The 18,058-nt window shown below is 41.9% G+C and overlaps 1 protein-coding gene across 4 annotated transcripts; it reads right to left on the bottom strand.

Moving 5' to 3' along the window:
- Nucleotides 1–5,471: 5,471 nt before the first annotated feature.
- On the bottom strand, nucleotides 5,472–10,859 carry LOC100279731 (uncharacterized). 4 transcript variants are annotated; one of them, XM_008678892.3, is made up of 9 exons: nucleotides 10,700–10,859; nucleotides 10,049–10,597; nucleotides 9,393–9,958; nucleotides 8,416–8,770; nucleotides 8,243–8,316; nucleotides 7,619–7,710; nucleotides 7,321–7,391; nucleotides 7,072–7,214; nucleotides 5,472–6,233 (listed from the first exon to the last, which is right to left on the bottom strand). In XM_008678892.3, exons 1-9 carry the CDS (start codon nucleotides 10,704–10,706, stop codon nucleotides 5,757–5,759), a joined length of 2,334 nt encoding a protein of 777 aa, XP_008677114.2. In that variant the 5' UTR covers nucleotides 10,707–10,859; the 3' UTR covers nucleotides 5,472–5,756. The 4 variants fall into 4 exon arrangements, with proteins under 4 accessions (XP_008677114.2, XP_008677113.2, XP_035822764.1 ...); XM_008678891.3 differs by having other exon boundaries at nucleotides 10,679–10,835; XM_035966871.1 differs by having other exon boundaries at nucleotides 8,243–8,307; nucleotides 10,700–10,835.
- Between the last annotated feature and the right edge of the window lie 7,199 nt (nucleotides 10,860–18,058).

Raw genomic sequence — 18,058 nt, 5'->3', positions numbered from 1 at the left:
GTTGTTGTAGGTGAGGAAACAGTAGAATTTTGCTATTTTTGCACTAAGGTGGTGCCCAAGGATGTGGTGCCCAAGGACGAACCTCAACAGTGAAGTGGTTGCGGGAGGATGTTGGCCTCCCTCTTTGAAAAACAATATACTTTTATGCAGGAGGGATTTTTGCCTCCCAGGTTTGTAATAATAATAATAATAATACTTATGCACTCTTATGACCTGGTGATGTAATAATAATACTCTTTCTATATTTTAATGAATGTAAAGTAAGTTATTGTAATTCGCTTACGCTTATTCGTTCCTCCGATGTATTGTAATATATGTGTGACGGATGAAACGCTCTTGGGCGAGGAAAAAAGATACAGATACCGAACTTGTCAAGTGATTGTGTGCATCTACAGGGTTGGCCAAGGTCTGTTGGACAAAGACAACTGTAGGTGGGCCTAATGACTTGGGAGGTTCCGTCACAATTCATCTCGCGCTTTTATAAATAAATGTTAACTTGATTAATACCAACTTAAGTTCTTTCCATTTAATACTTGTTTATTATAAACTCGTTGTGGTTTAGTGAGTATCACGTATCGGGTGCGTCGTTTGCACGGGTCGCGCGTGCTGTTCGCACGCGTTGTCGCGCTTCATTTGCTCATGGTCACACGTGGTCGTGCGCGCTTTCCGGGTGCTTCTTCGCACGTGACGCGCACGTTGTTCCCACGTGTGGCGCTCGTGGTCGTCCTGTCACATGTTTTATTTGAATAATTAATTATTGGTTTGTTCTAAGGTTAATAAAATAGCAATTTAATTAGAACGAGTCTATAGTTTTGACTCGTGCTTTTATAAATATAAATGTTAATGAACATAATTAATACCAGCTAAAATACTTTTCATTAATTATTTGCTTGTTGTTGTTCGCATGCGTAGTCGCATTAACTCGTGCGTGTCGCACGCTATCGTGTTGTTTCGCACGCGTCGTCTCGTGTCGTTCGCAAGTGTCATGCGTGCTGTTTGCACGCGTTGTCGCGCGCCTTTCGCGTGTGTCTTGTCGTGCGTTGCTCACGCATGTCGCGCGTATCTCGTATGTCGATCACGGGTATAGCGCGGCGTCTGCACGTGATAATAAATGGTTTTCGATTATAAACACTCATGTTAATAACGTTAATTCGTCAGGTCACATATTTTAGATAATTAACTTAAGGTTTGTTGGACTAATATTTATTAGATTAATATTCTAATTAGATTAAATGTGTAGTGTTCAACTTGCGCTTTTATAATAAACATTAACATGACTAGTATTAACTTAACTACTTTTTATTTATCTATTATTAGTTTAGTATAAACACGTCCTCTATTTAGTACTTTCTCGCCTGTCGTGCGTGCGTGATGTGCTTGTGGTCGCGTGCTAGTTTGCGCGTCATTCGCGCTGGTCACGCGCACTGTTCGTGTGTCGTCAGCGTGCTATGTCGCGCGTGTCCGCGCGTCGGTTGCACGCTGTCATGTCGTCTCGCGCATCGTAAACTCGCCTCGCTTAGAATCTCTCATGCTAACTATATTACTTACTTATTTGACAGGTGTTAGTGTAACAAATTTATTCAAAACTAAATAGCAGTTATAATTTATATTTGGTAATGTCGAATTAAATGTCCTGACTATTACTAGCGTAGCATAAACGTTATAACTTCTCGACCGTGGCTTCGACCGTCTCGTTTCTTTTTCCTCGCGTGACCGTAGTAACACGCTCTATTTCATTTTGCATGTTTTATTATGTTTGTATCTATATGGTGTAATGTTCTTATGCATTAGGTGGAAGCGCTAAATAATGCAACCCATCTCCTCAATTGCATCCCCTCCAAAGTAGTCAATCATCCCACTCCCTTCTTCGTCCTATTTGGCACCATATCATCCTATACACACCTTCGAGTCTTTGGTTGCGTCTAGGGCTAGTAATAGACTCTAATTTTTATACTATAAAAATTAAGGATCAGATCTGATTAGGATCAGTCTCTATTTCTATTCATTTTTCACTAAAATTAATTAAGGGTTCATGCATTGTGAAGAAACATTTGGATCATGATCCATTACCATCCCTAGTTGCGCTTGATATCCCAACACCTCCGCCACTCCTTCCCACTAGGGGACCAGTGCCTTGATCTTCTCACCCCGCATTATCATCTCTTGTCATGTTGTTTTCGATGAGGATGTTTTCCCTTTGCTAGATCCTTTCCACCTCTCGATCTTGATTCCCTCCGTGGTGTTGATCCCATCGATGTCCCTCCTCTTCACCTACACCCGATCCTAGGCACATCTGCGCCATGCGCAGCCCCGTCGCCTTAGCTCGTGCCTCACATAGCTCAATCACCTCCGATTGCACAACGTGTGGCCCCATCGCCTTGGTGTGTGCCACGTGCGGCCCAGCCTCTCCACCCACCTTTGGCTCGCTTTGTCGATCTCGACCATGTCTACCAGCAGCATCTATGGCCCACAACATTGGTCCCCTCCTTTGATGAGACGCCTCATACCCTGGCCTGCTCCCGTGATGAGTTAGTGTGCACTATCCAGTTGCCATCCAACGCAACCCTTGTCACATCCACCCGATGGTCACATGTCGACCGGTTGGTGTTCTCTGACCCATTGACTAGCTGGTGCTCACGATCGCCACTACTCTAGCTCCCTCGGCAGTCCCCTCCTTTCGAACCATGCTTGCTATCCCCACTAGCACTGTCCTAAAAATAAGTATGCGGCTTTGTTGGCCAACCACACCTAGGACTTGGTGCCATGTCCCCCTGGTACCAAAGTGGTCACCGGTAAGTGGATCTTCTGTCATAAGCTCAAGGGTGGTGGTATTCTGGTTTGGTACAAGCCCCGTTAGGTCCTTAGGGGCTTCACTTAGCGCCTCGGAGTGGACTACGATGAGACATTCAGCCCTGTCATCAAGCCCATCATCGTCATGATTGTCCTCTGCCTTGAGCTCTCTCGGGACGACGGTACACCAGCTAGACGTCAAGAATGTCTTCCTTCACGACACTCTGACCGAGACGTTGCACTACAGCCAGTCCATCGACTTCGTCGACTCCACTCGCTTGGGTATGGTGTGTAACCTTAACCACTCTTTGTATAGCCTTAGGCAGGTGCCACAGGCCTGGTATAGTCGCTTCGCCACCTACTTGGTCTCCCTTGGCTTCGTCCAGGCCAAGTCGAACAAGTCCATGTTCATCCTTCGGCATATCAATGACTTCATCTACCTCCTCTACGTCGACGACATTGTGCTTATGGCGTCTAGTGTCATACCCCTCCAGCACATGATCGCTACCCTACAGCATGAGTTCACGATGAAAGTCTGGAGCCCTCTCCACCACTTTCTTGAGGTCACCGTGGAGCGCCACCTCAAGGCCTCTTCCTTCACAAGAGCCAATACACCATCGACATTCTAGAGCGGGCTAGCATGCCTGATTGCAAGCCTTGATCCACGCCTACTGATAATCAGGCAAAGACGATGATGGCGCCTCAATTGTCAATGTTGTGGCCTATCAGAGCCTCATTGGGGCTCTACAGTACCTCACCTTCACCTGGCCCGACATCGCCTACGCGTTCCAGTAGGTGTGCCTTCACATGCGCACCCCACGGGAGCCCCACCTCCTCACTGCCAAGCGGATTCTTCACTACCACCGTGGCAGCCTCGAGTATGATCTGCTTCTTTGGCCTTCTCCGGCTTCTAAGCTAGTCTTCTACACCGATGTTGATTCGATTGATTGTCCTGACACACGCTAGTTCACCTCTAGCTATGCCTTCTTACTAGGTGTCAACCTCATCTCCTAGTCCTCGAAGTGGCAGCCCGTCATATCGTGCTCTAGTGTCGATACTGAGTATCGTGTTGTGGCCAACATCGTGGCTGAGGTGTCCTAACTTTGTCAGGTACTCTAGGAGCTCCACAGCCCCCTCACGTGTGCCACCCACATCAACTCTGACAACGTCAGCGTGATCTATCTCTCCAATCCCGTGCAACACCAGCGCACGAAGCACGTGGAGATCAATGTCTGCTTCGTCCGCGAGTGTGTCACTACCGATGATGTCTGAGTTCTTCGTGCCTCGACCACTTCACACTTCGTTCACATCTTTACCAAGGGGCTCTCATCTACTGTGTTCTTAGAATTTTTGTCCAGTCTTAACATATGTACAGGCTAGAGTTGCGACTGAGGGGTATTTGTGTATTGTGTCACTGTAATAGGTCTTGGTCCATGTACTTCGATATATATTAATATATCCCCTACCCAGTTAGAGACATGACTTTCACTCTCCAACACCTCTATTCCAAATTTAGTCAAACTTAAAAGATGCTTCCACTCCAAAATGTTAAGATGACTAATAATTGTAATTCAAGATGGAGTATTACAAAGTTAAGGATATCTCTAGCGATGTGCGTATCTAGCCATATCTAGCCTTGTGTGCATTTTTCGCACTCACATTCAACTCCTCGTAGCCTACTAGGTATATGCTCGTGCGTTGCTACGAAATCAATATGATAAAATACATTGATATGCAAAAACACTAATTTTTATTCTATACTTTTGTTACCATCACTAAAAGTAGATGTTTACATACATTAAAAGATATAGTAAAGTGTCCATGTATTGCTACGACTATCCTCTGTTCATATGCAAACATAATTGTTTCGTAAACTAAATTGTTTAAAAGGAATCGAAGTTATATAATATGCTCATTTTAGAATTTGTATGATTGAAAGAGCTAGCACAATCAGATAAAAACATGAATACAGAAAGTTTCCCCAGTTATATTTCTCTATCCTCCGATGTCTATGTACACAGAAAGTTTCCCCAGTTATATTTCTCTATCCTCCGATGTCTATGTACATATCTAGCTCACGAGGCAGAGTAGAAAAAAACAATACATATATAATATTTAATTTCTAGTTAATTTTAAACTAATTTAATAAAAATAGTAATTATACTCATAGTTTCATAAATCACATCAATGTAAAATCAAATTAACACAACTCATCATTTATCAATTCACAATTTACATACATATTCAACAATTTAACCTACAGTTATATTCATATATACTAATTTAACACATAGATGTAGTTTATCAGTCATTACATAAATGATATGCAAATAGTGTTATTTTGCCAAAACATGGTAGCTTGTTTAGCTCATGAGCTGACTCGTTAACAAAGCGTTAACAAAGCGAGCTTGGATGTTAGCTTAGCTCGTACAAATATTCAAACATGCCGATACGACCTAAACCAACCACGAGCCACCGAGCATTTCGTCCGACATCTACAAGCGTACTCCATTAAAAGGGTCATCTTTTTTGCACGCTCGTATCCAATTTACATACTAATTTAACCTAAAATGACTTATAATTGAGATAGAGTACTACATTGAAATTTTTATATTTTTTATTAACAGTTTATTAAACATTTGATTTATTTTGAAAAAAAAAATACCTTCATAACCTCAAACTTATTGAATTAACTACATACATATATATTCAATAAGAGTTCTCAAGGGATACATATGAAAACATATTCTGTTCATTTGAATCTCCCTGCACTGGGAAGAGGTGACCTGGTAACAAAGGTACACAAGGGCGCAGCAATATGGGGACAATTTATAGGACCTAATAAAAAACTTATATGACAAACACATACATCACATAAATGAATTACAGTGATGTGTTTATAAATGACATAATGCTACACCTGACAAACCTAAGCTGAGAAAAAAAAAATCTTATGGACAATTCCCCTATCCTGCACTAGAATTGTTTCCGGAGGATGATCTCAGCAACTGATGGTGGTTAGGAGCAATCGAATTGGGCATGCCAGAGTTGAACATGTTTGATGATTGTGGTGATGGTTGAGTCTGGATGGCTGAGAGTGGTAGGCGAGGGCCGAACGAAAGCATCTGAGGCCGCTGATGTAAGAACGGCATCTGAGGATTCCCATGCCCCTGCAGGTTGTTGGCATATGTGGCTGGCATGCTGGTCTGTGGCATGTAGCCTGGCACACCGACTGGTCTGGGGCTCATGCCTGCTGGATTTGATGGCATAGTGCTACAACTGCCCCCTGGTAGACCGCTTCCGGTGGGACCTAATAGGGCTGACCTCATCCTGACGCGTTCAGCTGAAATCCTGTGTCTAACCCTTTCTACTTGCTCACATTCCTTCAAGAGCAAGGTCTCAACTTCCGCAAACTGCTTCAGCTTCAACTCCAATCTCTTCAACTGCAAATTAAGGTGTTGCAATAGTGTGTGTGTGTGTGTGTGTGTGTGTGTATATCAATAAGCCATCCTCAGCAAACAACATACTAGAGTATGTGTGAATAAGGGTCTATCAAAACAACAACCATGCTGGTACCAGAAAATTTAACCCTACTCTGACATGGATCTAGCAATAAGCTATCTCGTACTATATACTATCAAGATAGGCTAGGAAACGTATGCCAGGACCAGACAGCTTTTTCCAATTTAATTAAATAGGCAACTCTGATATCAAGGGACCCAAAATTCTTTGGCCGACTTCTTAAACCTATGCCAGTTTTCACCTACGGGGCGTTTGGATCCATTCATTTTGTAGGAATTGAAATTTACTTAATAAAGTAACCTATTTAGCTTGGAATTTAACATTCCACCACTTTCCAAAGTTCGGATATAAGCCTATCTTCAATTCATGGGGCAAATGATGAGAAATGATTTTACGTATAAGTAGAATTTGTTTCTACTCTACAACTTATAGGACGCTCTTCGGCTCACTCCTCTATAATAAAAATGTAGCACATAAATATCTCGGACATCTTGCTAATAATAGTATACAAATATATTTTGTATAAAACCGAATTAGCCTAATCGATTGGTGCCTAAATTACTATTTTTAGAATGGAATTCAATTCCAAGGATCCAAACGGGGCGCTAACGATAAGTCAGATGTGAAGGACTCTAACAAGCCCAGTGCCAAGCATGCAACAACAAATGATCCAGTTCAGTAGAAATTTTACCACACCTAACAACGGCTTGACTCAGTCACAGCTGTGCGTGCAAATCAGATGGTGAAACACATACTAACCTGATGATTTATTACAGTAGCAGTTAGTCTTTGCACTTCGCGTTCTTCTTGATCGGCAAAGAGCTTAGACTTCATTGCTGCTGCTGACAGACCAAGCATGGCAGCATATTTAACATTTCCTGGAGAAATGGATGGTGAAGCACCTGTTTGAAAAAAATAATGATTCTTTTAACATTGATGTCAAGAGTGAACTAAGCAGGGTTTTGCTAGCAACATTAACTTTACGGGTATTAAATACAAAGCAGATACCATTATGGTTCTGAAAATTTGGATTTGCACCATTGCCCAGACCACCAGCATGTGAGCCTTCTGAACTCACCCTTCAATGTGTATCAAAAGATAAGTCATACTTAAACTCTAGCACGATAATGCAAAAAGGAACTAGAAACAAATGAAAGGTCTGGATAGTAGACATGACGGAAAAATCTCTGCCTCACGGATGAGGGAATGCTGAATGTTTGATCTTTGAAGTACTAAGGCGTTAGTGTTTACTCATGTATCTGAACAAAAGCATTTAGTAACACGGAATAAAACAAAGATGGCTAACCTGGAATCCTCGTCTCTAGTCAAAAAAGATAATGCTGCATGTGCGCATGATGCTGCAACTCTGGGTCCAATTGAAGAGGCCAAAAATGCAACCTATAATATTGATAAATTGTTAGACTGCATACATACAAAAAGAACAAAAACTTGACTTTTCATTGTTACTTCATGAAGCAGTGAAGCACTACATCTAGTCTGCCATTTTCATCTTTAGCCTTAAGATGCTAAGGAAATTCCTGGGGAACTAGTTTAGGGAAAGGATGGTGGCAAGAACAATGAATCATATTCAAACTCAACCTATAGGAAACAAGAACATAAAAAGATCAGGGCATGCTGACATCTGATCTTACAGAAAGCCAAAAATGTAACCTACACTACCTTAAATTCAAAGAGCATCTATTCCAAGTAGCAATTTAGGCTTTTATTTCCAGATTTTTTTCTGTTCATAAAACTATACGTCATGTCAAAATATAATGTCGGGCAACCATTGTTGCTGCTGACTGGCAGAACAGCAGATTATACTTCTATTATGTCACCCAAGTTTGAATGGCAAATCCGCTTTCTTGGTTCCATAGATGGTGCATTGGTTCTCCAAACAATAAAAAAAAGGGGGGGGGCAGCTACTCACCAGTGACATGACCGGATTAGAAGAATTTATGAACGGAAGCTCATTGCCTTGTTGGATATTTTGAACTGGAGCTCCTAAGAACACACTCATCAATATTAATCCATAACTTACAACAGGCGCAAATTACCAAAAGATGAATTTAGCTGATCGAGAAACTTAGTGAAGCAAACCACCTGATGTGCTGCCATTGGAATCTAAACATTGATAACCATTGCTTTGTGGTCGAAATGGAATGGGTGCATTGGGTATCTCAACATTCTCTAGCAAACAATCTTCCACTGGCAACCGAATAAAATGGTAGATACATTGTGCCTTTGATTTTGTTCCAACATGACCTGCAATGTCATCCCAGTTGTCATTGTACTTCTCAATGCCTTCCAACAGCAACAATGTTTCTTCATCAGTCCATTTATCACTATCATTTTCTGATTCATCATTATCCCCATCAACTCTTTGGAAATCTAAGCAAGAATGTCCAGTGATATATCTCGCATCATGGAAGCAATCAGAACATAGAAAAATATCTGCCTGCTCAATCAGTTCAAACACTGTTATTGGTAACGTTTGTCACTCAAAATAAAAACAGAGGAATAATAACAATAATATATTCAAATGGGTACAAACCCAATTGAGTTCAAAGAGTAGACTCCGCACCAAAATTTGACACAATAATATTTATAACTAAGGGTCTGTTTGCTTTATAGGGCCCTGAAACCATGCCATAATGTTTGGAAGCACCAACCAAACAGCCCCTAAATTTTCTTTTCCCAAGTACAATAGTAAACTAGTAATAAAAACATTAAATTGTTAATACACGTTTACAACATGTGCTGTGTATCCAAGATTTAAAAAAAAACAATCTGAGTAAAGAATAAGTAGGCAAAGAGCAAAAACAAGACATAATTAGGGTTTAATTTCAACAGTAATCTTAGTCTACCACACTCAACCAAAACTTAGGCAATATAACATGCTAAACTATGAAGCAAGACTACCACGGCAGCTTACTGCAATGTGGAATAAAAAATCTTGGAGGAAGGTCATTTTTTAGCAGGAGCAAAATGCAAGTGCAACTTCCAAAATACAGCTATGGATTCTCTGCTCAATGCATTTAAGATAACACATGTAAAATGGAAGTTACAAAGAAACACACCTCCTTTTGCGACCGGTAATGTAAACTTGGCAAAGGCTGTAAGCAATAACTGCAAGAGCTCTCAGACAAACGCTCCCTAATCTTTCCATCCAAGTCTGAAAATGCAGCATCAAAATCCACAGCCTCCGAGTTCGATGAAGTCGCTGCCATCCTAGAAATGTCCTCCACTGGGAGGCTACATTTTGGCCGGTCAAACAAAATTAGACCATCGATTGATTTCAATGGTGCTGTAAGCAATTGCAGTTCCCCTGTAGGTTCCTCTCTTAGAAGCGAAGTTGCCATCCTCAGACCACGGTGCACAGACCCAGCCGCAAGGTAATTGATGATGCCCCAAGTGTCCAAGAACCTAACAATCCTACTCAGATCATACAATTCAGATGTGCTCCCAACAAGCCCCTGGCACTCAGCAAAAGCAAGCCTCTTGCTTGGGTTCTCTAAGTATTTAGCAATAACTTTATTCCTTAACATGACATACTTCTCCGGAGTATGCCCTGGAGACTTCCCTGTAAAGAAGTGTGGCACTACCTGCCTTTCCAGCCTATGAACTGTCCCTGGGGAGAACCAATCTACAAATTACAAACCAAAATACATAGGTTACTTAAATTAGCACATTTTCCAGCACAGCTCAGCTATCCTTGTTTAGACGAAAAGCAAACCTGAGTGCTTGGGCACCACATGGAAGCGACCCTGGAACTGCTTGGGCACCCCGTGACCCTCCATGAGGGGAGGCGGCGTGCACACATACAAGGACGGCTTGTCGGGGTCTGTCGCAAGGGATGGGTGGTCCGGAAGCACCCCAGACAGCACCTGCAGCTGCCCGTGCGAGATGTTCTCTAGCGCCGGCAGTGCCACGGTAGGGACATCGCCGGAACAAGCAGATCGTTCGGCCTCGAGCAGCGCGAGGATGGACGCATGCGGCCGGTTGACCACGCGGCGCTTGGCGGCAGGGAAGCTAGAGATGGCATCGGCCGAGGGCAGAACCTCCGCCTCGCGGAGCTCGACCGCGGGGTCCTCGGACGCCGCGGCGTCCGCGTCGTTGTCGGTTGCCCCGTCCCCCGTCGCGCCGAGGGCGGAGGGGTCCTCGTCGTCGTTTAAGGCGGCGGAGTCGGAGTCGGAGGAGTGGTCGGCCGCCGCGGTAGAAATGGAGGGCTTCGACGGGGACGCGTCGGGGTTGAGCTTCCGCTTGCGCCATTTGAGGCGCGAATCTGGGAGTTAGGGTTAGCAAGGCGGTTAGATCTGGCGCTAGAGAGTTTAAGAGGTTTCGAGAAGGGCCCGGACGCATGGACCTGAGGTCGACGAGGCCTTACGAGGCATCGTCGGCGGCGGGGACGACGGCGGAGAAGGACGACGGCGCGCGCGAGTGACGAATGGTGAGACGAGACGAGACTAGACGCGGGCGTTGTCGGAACGAGTCGATGGGGAAGGAGGGGAAGCACGTGCGAGTAGGGGTGGGCGTTCGGGTTACCCGAAATTTTCGGGTCGGGTAATTCGGGTTTTTAAAATTTCGGGTTTTGAGAATCGATACCCGAAATTACAACGGGTTTTGCAATACCCGAAAATTCGGGTACCCAGAATTTCGGGTTCGGGTTCGGGTATTCCCGAACTACCCGAACTATTGTGTCACCTTCATAAAAACACATACACCCTATTAAATTAGTATAAAATATAGTTTGAATAATTATATACATGGACATATAAAATACAAGTAATCTATAATCACAAGTTATACACACTTACACATAATTATAAATGCACAAATTAATAATTAAGCATGACATGAGTACATGACACATGAAAGTTCGGGTAATTCGGGTATTTCGGGTACCCGATTGTGATACCCGAATTACCCGAAATAAATTCGGGTTTTGCAAGTTGCTACCCGAAATTCCCGAACAAAATTCGGGTTTCGGGTATTTCGGGTTCGGGTTCGGGTATTCCGGGTTCGGGTTTCGGGTTACGGGTTTTTTGCCCAGCCCTACGTGCGAGGGAGGCTCCTATGCTCTCAAGTCCCAAGTACGGCTCGACCTGGACGGCTTCGTCGCACGCACCCAGCGTTGCGTTTTTGCGGCCCAGTGGGGCATCATTTCTATTCTCTAGCTCTACTACTCCCTCCGTTTCAAACCAGGATCCTGGTTAGGGCTGGGGCTCGAGTTCGGAGCGGCTCGCAAGCCTCGAACGAGCCGAGCCGAGCCTCTTTTTCGAGCTTGTTTTTGCAGCGAGCCGAGCCGAGCCAATTCGTTCCAGCTCGCGAGCCTTGCAAAAATAATTTATTTATAGAATAATAATGAATATTAGATAATTTTATGGATAATAGCTTATTTTTTAGTCTTTGATAATGAATATATTACAAGTTATAATTTAATTTACTCATAATGTAGAATGATGATTCTATATTTCAAATTTATATAATGTTAATTCACCAAATAATGCAACAATAAATACCAGAATATGGCTCGCGAGCCAAGCCGGCTCACGAGCCAAGGTCGAGCCGAGCCGAGCCTCTTTCGCTAGCTCGTGAAATGGACGAGCCGAGCCGAGCTCGTTCAGGCACCGAGCCGAGCCGAGCTCGGCTCGGCTCGTTTCCAGCCCTAATCCTGGTGGAGGAAGAAAAAGCAAAATGAATTGAGCACAAATATAGCAGAAATACAGATCGGTGTCCACCTTCGGCAGCAGCCACATGACGCAGCTTACAATCAAAATTTTCAAAGACTACCATCCATGCAAATTGCATTCTAGAGCCTCAACTATCTCGACGAGCGAAGTCCTCTCTCCGCATAAAAGCTACAACATGGCCAATCAACTACAGAGTGGGGATCTATCCCAAATACAGCGGTAACACAGATCCCAATCAGTACATCATGAGATACCAAGTAGTCATTGCATCTTCAGAAGGAGATGACTGTACAATGGTTAAATCCTTTATCATTGCTTTCGAAGGTTTAGCCCTTACATGGTACTCAAGACTTCCACCTTTGTCAATTGACTTGTGGAAGACCCTACGTGACAAGTTCCTACTCAATTTTCAAGGGTACAGACCCAAAACGAATGCCCTAGCCAAACTCTCCCTCTGCAGACAGCTAGAAAAAGAGAGCCTCCGTGATTACTACAAGAAATTCATATAACTCAAGTAACAGCTGCCTTCGGTCGACGATCGGATCGCAATCCACCACGCGATAAGTGGTCTTCGCGCAAGACAACTTTATAGCCACTGCACAAGAGACCCTCCGTCGGCTCCCTAGGAATTATACACACTCTTCGAAAAAATATGCTCAACCGAAGAGTTACAGTACCAAAAGGTACAAATTACAACGCAAACCGAAGGTAGACTCACAGTCAAGCAAGCCATGGAACCAGGGCCAATAGCATGAATACCACTGTCAAGAGTCAAGACCACGGTCAAGCATAGCCCCAGGTCCATAAGATAGCCAATCAGCAATAGTTGGGCAACGTTTTCCCTCGACGTTACCCCAGCATCAAAGTCGTCGCGGCGGCGCACCAAGAGGTAGAGGGCGGGCAGAGGCCCTTAGCAGCCCAGGAAGTTCTGCTATCTTTTCCATGGCGAGGACTCAAACCACCATACCAGGGACTGCCCGGAGACAAAAGAAACCAAAGAGCGCATGGCCAGGGTAGCCCCCGCAAATAATCAAAGAGCCATCGGCCATACTTACCATCCCCATCAATACCATAATCCTCACTATGGAAGCGAACACCAATACCATCCACAACAGTAAAACTACAATCAGAGGCTCCGCTACACCCACAACTCCATTACCAAGAAAGATTGTCACTATCACCCCCACCGCCTCCCCAAGCAAATCAGCAAGCCCACCGGCCACCACCCCTACCCCTAAAGCAAGAAGACGACTTCACCAATCCTCCTATTAGAGGGTGTAACGCTCCAAAATCCTATTCCGGATAAATTAAGAAAAGTCATTTCATGATTTAAATAATTGTGTTTTTAAATAATAGATTACCTAAAAGATTCTTATATGAATTATCCTTTGTGTTAAAGATTTTATTCTCCAAAAAAAGAATTAAGTTAAACTATCTCTTAATATAGATTTTACACAAGAATATATATCCTTTTAAATAAATATGTGAAGAGTATAAATTTATTTTATTGTATTTCGAAAATGTGGCTATGTGTTTGAATTATTTTCTTTAATAAATATTATTATAAAATATCTTACATGAATTATTCCTACTAATTTTCATTTGCTTAAATGGATAAATTAATTAATAAAAATTCTTTGCATTCATGTTGAGGTTTTGTTTGTTGCAATTTATGCTTGAAATAAAAAAAAATAACTTAGCTCTAAATTAGACTTGAATTTTAAATTTTAAATAGAAAGCAAAAAATAGAAATATAAGCTAATATAATGGATTGATGTATGTTTGGATGGTTTGTTTGTATATGATGTCCTTTAGGTAAAGTTGATAAAAATTAGGGTATCACAATAAGGTATTTAAGAAAATACTCCTTTCAGCTCGCGTGTAACACCTAAAAAAATTTAAATAAAAATATATTGTAAGATTTATTTAAATTGAAGGACTAATATGATCAGTACAAATTAACAACAATATTATTGGAATAAAAGAGATAAGTTAGAATTCCTAATAGATAGGATATGATTGTAACATATAAGTACCACATTAGATATATCATATAACATATTTGGATTCGAGTTTGTTAGAGTTCTTAATATATAGGATATGGTTGTAACAGATAAGTACTAGATTAGATCTATCATGTAACAAATTTGAGTTCGAGTTTGTTAGAGTTCATAATATATAAGATATGGTTGTAAGAGATAAGTACTAGATTAGATCTATCATGTAACCGTCCACCTCCTAGCCTATATAAATACATGCCATCATAACACCTAAAGCCATCAATCAAAGACTCATCTCATCCATAGCCTAGCAGCAGCCACTGCTCGCTGGTGGGCCTGCCACCGTGGGCAGGATGCCGTATCCCCGTTCCAGCGTGAACAGGATCGTGTGGGGAGAAACGACCCTGGCCGTCAATCCGGTGATGAGTGCTCACGATTGAATCTCAAATACCCCATCGTGATCGAAAATTCATAGTCGTTGATCTCGGATCTGTTGGCTGAGATCAGATCGCGGGATCCTTTAATCTCGAGAGTTGGATCGGGAAATGACCGCTGACACTGGATTCCGATTCACGACTTTGTGGATCTAATCTTGGGCGTTAAACAGATCGAACGACCCCTGTTGATGGAGAGATGATTGTATATTTGGGACTCTAAACATTGCACTTCGCACAAATACCATTCGAAAGATTTTATTCGTAAAAAAGGGACTATAAATATATTCTAATTAATTATACTACCATTTAACGTGTATTGTTCTTTTTTATAATTTGTTTCCATGTATTTATCATCTAAAAGTCAAAATTGCCCCTAACTCTTGTTACAGTAGCGCAGTCCTCCTAGGTACCTATAGAAGATCCAAGCTTGCATTCTACGTATGGGAGAGGAGTTCGTGGCCATGGCACCAGGGAAAGACTGCGCAGCGCATGGGGACTCCCTGCCCGGCGCGGTGGCGGCACTGCCCTGCCCTGCCCGGTGCGGCGCGTGAACAACCGTGGAGGAGAGGCGCGGTGGCGGCCTGCCCGGCTCGGCGAGAGAAGAGCCGAGAGAACGTGAAATCTCAGAGAACGCAGAGGAAGATGAGATCCTGAGGAAAGATAGAGACGAACGAAGGAACCAGGGAGATGTAGGGGTAATTTTGACTTTTAGATGATAAATATATGGAAACAAATTATAAAAAGGAACAATACACGTTAAATGGTAGTATAATCAATTAGAATATATTTATAGTCCCTTTTTTACGAATAAAATCTTTTGAATGACATTTATACGAAGCGCAATGTTTAGAGTCCCAAATATGCAATTATCTCGTTGATGGATTCCCCTTCGACCTCGGTAATTTGCTAAAGAGCTCTCTGTTTTATCAAAATCAACCCGCCGTCCAGGAGAGTGTAAAAGTAATTCAGTATAGGCCCTGGAAATTTACAAATGGATCCCTAGAGCTAGTGAAATTAGTATTAAGTTATCATTAATCTTATTTAATGCATATCTTCCACGTTTTAACTCTGAATTGACCCGTTTCAGTTGCGCTAGCCTCGTAATAAAATTGTCTACACTTTAGTAATATTATTTTATCATATAATATGTTCTAAAAAATAGTTAACTAATTTGTTCAACCTATGTTTATTGGGTTAACATGTTAATATAGTATTTCAATTCGGAGTATCTATAATTCTACTGGAACGGGATTTTGTTATAACTTAGCCTAAAGTTGAATCATTTATTTTTCTATATGTTTCTCACATGATTTATAGCATAGAATATATTATTATCATTTAATCACCTAAAACTTCAGAAAATCATATCTTTATAATCATAACTCGATTTTAGTCGTTCTCGAACCTACGATCTCGTAGCATTGCGTAGAATATTATTATACAGTTTGTGCTTATGTTTGGTGTGATGTTAATTTTGCCTATACCATGTTCATTTGTATTGCTATGAATAGCTGTGAGCTCCCGAGAATCTGAAGATCATCCTGGTACCTGGAATCTCGAGTCCCATGCAAGTTGTGCCTTTGATCACTTCTTTTTACCCAATCATGTTCTTATTAATCATAATGATCTGCATATGTTAATTTTGATGGGACCCAATAGGTTACCCTAGTTTGACTATCTTTATACCTTGTTTACCACTGAATTTTGGGTAGTACCTGCTATTGCTATATGTGGATTTGGGTATAGAGATACACATTATTCATGATCATACTTTTATTATCAGTTTGTTATTACTGTTCATGATAAGATCATTATGTTAATTGGAACATGGAGCAACCACCCGGGAAAACAGTGCTACCACAAGGGTGGTATGGGACGCCCTTGGCTGACTAATTAGGAAAGCTAGTGGAGGACTACCTTACCCGAAAGGGGCAAGGTCCCTTGGGTTGATTTTGCTGCGATGGCGGTCAGGCGAGGGGTCCCTGCATTAGAGCTTCCTAGAAACTGTAGCGGGTTTTCTGAAGCTAGTGGAAATTTGTAAAGGCCTCGTAGTGGTACCCTGGCTCTCTTCCTTGGTAGAGGTGTATGGGGTCCGATCAACCCCATGGCAAATGGGTAACATGACTTGTGGGTAAAGATGCGCAACCTCTGTAGAGTGTAAAACTGGTATATCAGCCGTGCTCACAGTCATGAGCAGCTCAGACCCTCACATGAATAATTTTTTGAACTAAATTCAACTTGTCATAAGCATTGCATCGCAGGTGTTGTTATTACTTTTATTCTACTACTTAATTAGGTTGGTATTTTTAGTAATTGCTAATAAAATTTTGACCAACTTTAAAAGCAATGCTCAGCTCTAATCATCCTCTTTGTAAGCCTTACACTTCACATGAGCTCCCACCTTTGGCGAGTTCATGCACATTATTCCCCACAACTTGTTGAGCGATGAACGTATGTGAGTTCACTCTTGCTGTCTCACACCCCACAGGTCAAGAACAGGTACCACAGGATGAGGCGCTTGGAGGATGCTGTGACAAGTTCATGAGAGATCTAGACCGTCGTTTCCCAGTCAACTTTGGTGTTGCTGGATCGTTGTCTCCTTATGATGTAATTATTTATTTATTTTGTACAGAACTCCTATTATATAGTAAAGATGTGACATTCGTTTCTGTACCATGATTCATCATATGTGTGAGACTTTGTCCCAACACACTTGGTGATTATTTCGCGCCCGGGTTTTGGACCCCTAAAACCCGGGTGTGACAGAAATGGTATCAGAGGAATTTTGATTGTAGGACGAAACCTAGATAGAACTAGATAACCCTTATCTACTTACCTTTGCTACTCTGATTCTTTCTAAACTTTTCTTAATCTCTTCTCATCTACAGCTGCTTTACTCTGGTTACTCTTACCTTTCACTTCTAAAGACAAATGTGGATTTCACACTTTGAAATATTGTACCTAAAGTGACTTTTAGGAATAGGAGACCTAATCTTAGGAACCGAATCGAAACTATTTTTGTAAATATTTATATGCTTTCGTGTTTTTCCTTATGATAATTGCTTGATTCGATTCTTTGATTACGTGTGATGAGTTGTGGAGTAATGTCTATAACTGCATCTGCATATACATATAGGCATAAAAATGAGTTTATAAGATAACTAGCCAACCTAGATTATCCCCCATTAGAAGATGTCTAGGTTAATAGATCCATCTCATCTTGAAAGATTCTATCTCATCCTTCCATCTTATCCTAACCACTTTGCTTATCTCATCCTAGAGTAACAACCATGCTTCAATCCAAATTACTTAAATCTTATCTATTCTAATTTGGTCCTACAAATCTAATCTAGATCCCATCTAATCTCATGTGATCTAATCTAAAATTAGTTACCAAATAGGTTAGTTAATTAGACCTTACTCCTATAAATATGTTTTAAACCTAAAGTAGTACCTTCGACCAACTTGGACATGAACAAATGACCCAACCGACATATTCATGATGGCTATCCATTCCAACCCAACATCAAACCGGATTGGGCCATAATACACTCGGTCCATGCTACCTACCTACTTACTATCTGTTCTATCCAACCAACCGCTATCTTAACTATAT

Source organism: Zea mays, chromosome 4 (assembly GCF_902167145.1).
Source record: "Zea mays cultivar B73 chromosome 4, Zm-B73-REFERENCE-NAM-5.0, whole genome shotgun sequence".
Taxonomy (NCBI): domain Eukaryota; kingdom Viridiplantae; phylum Streptophyta; class Magnoliopsida; order Poales; family Poaceae; genus Zea; species Zea mays.
The sequence above is the reverse complement of the archived record's forward strand: the minus strand, read 5'-3'. Positions and strand labels throughout refer to the sequence as shown.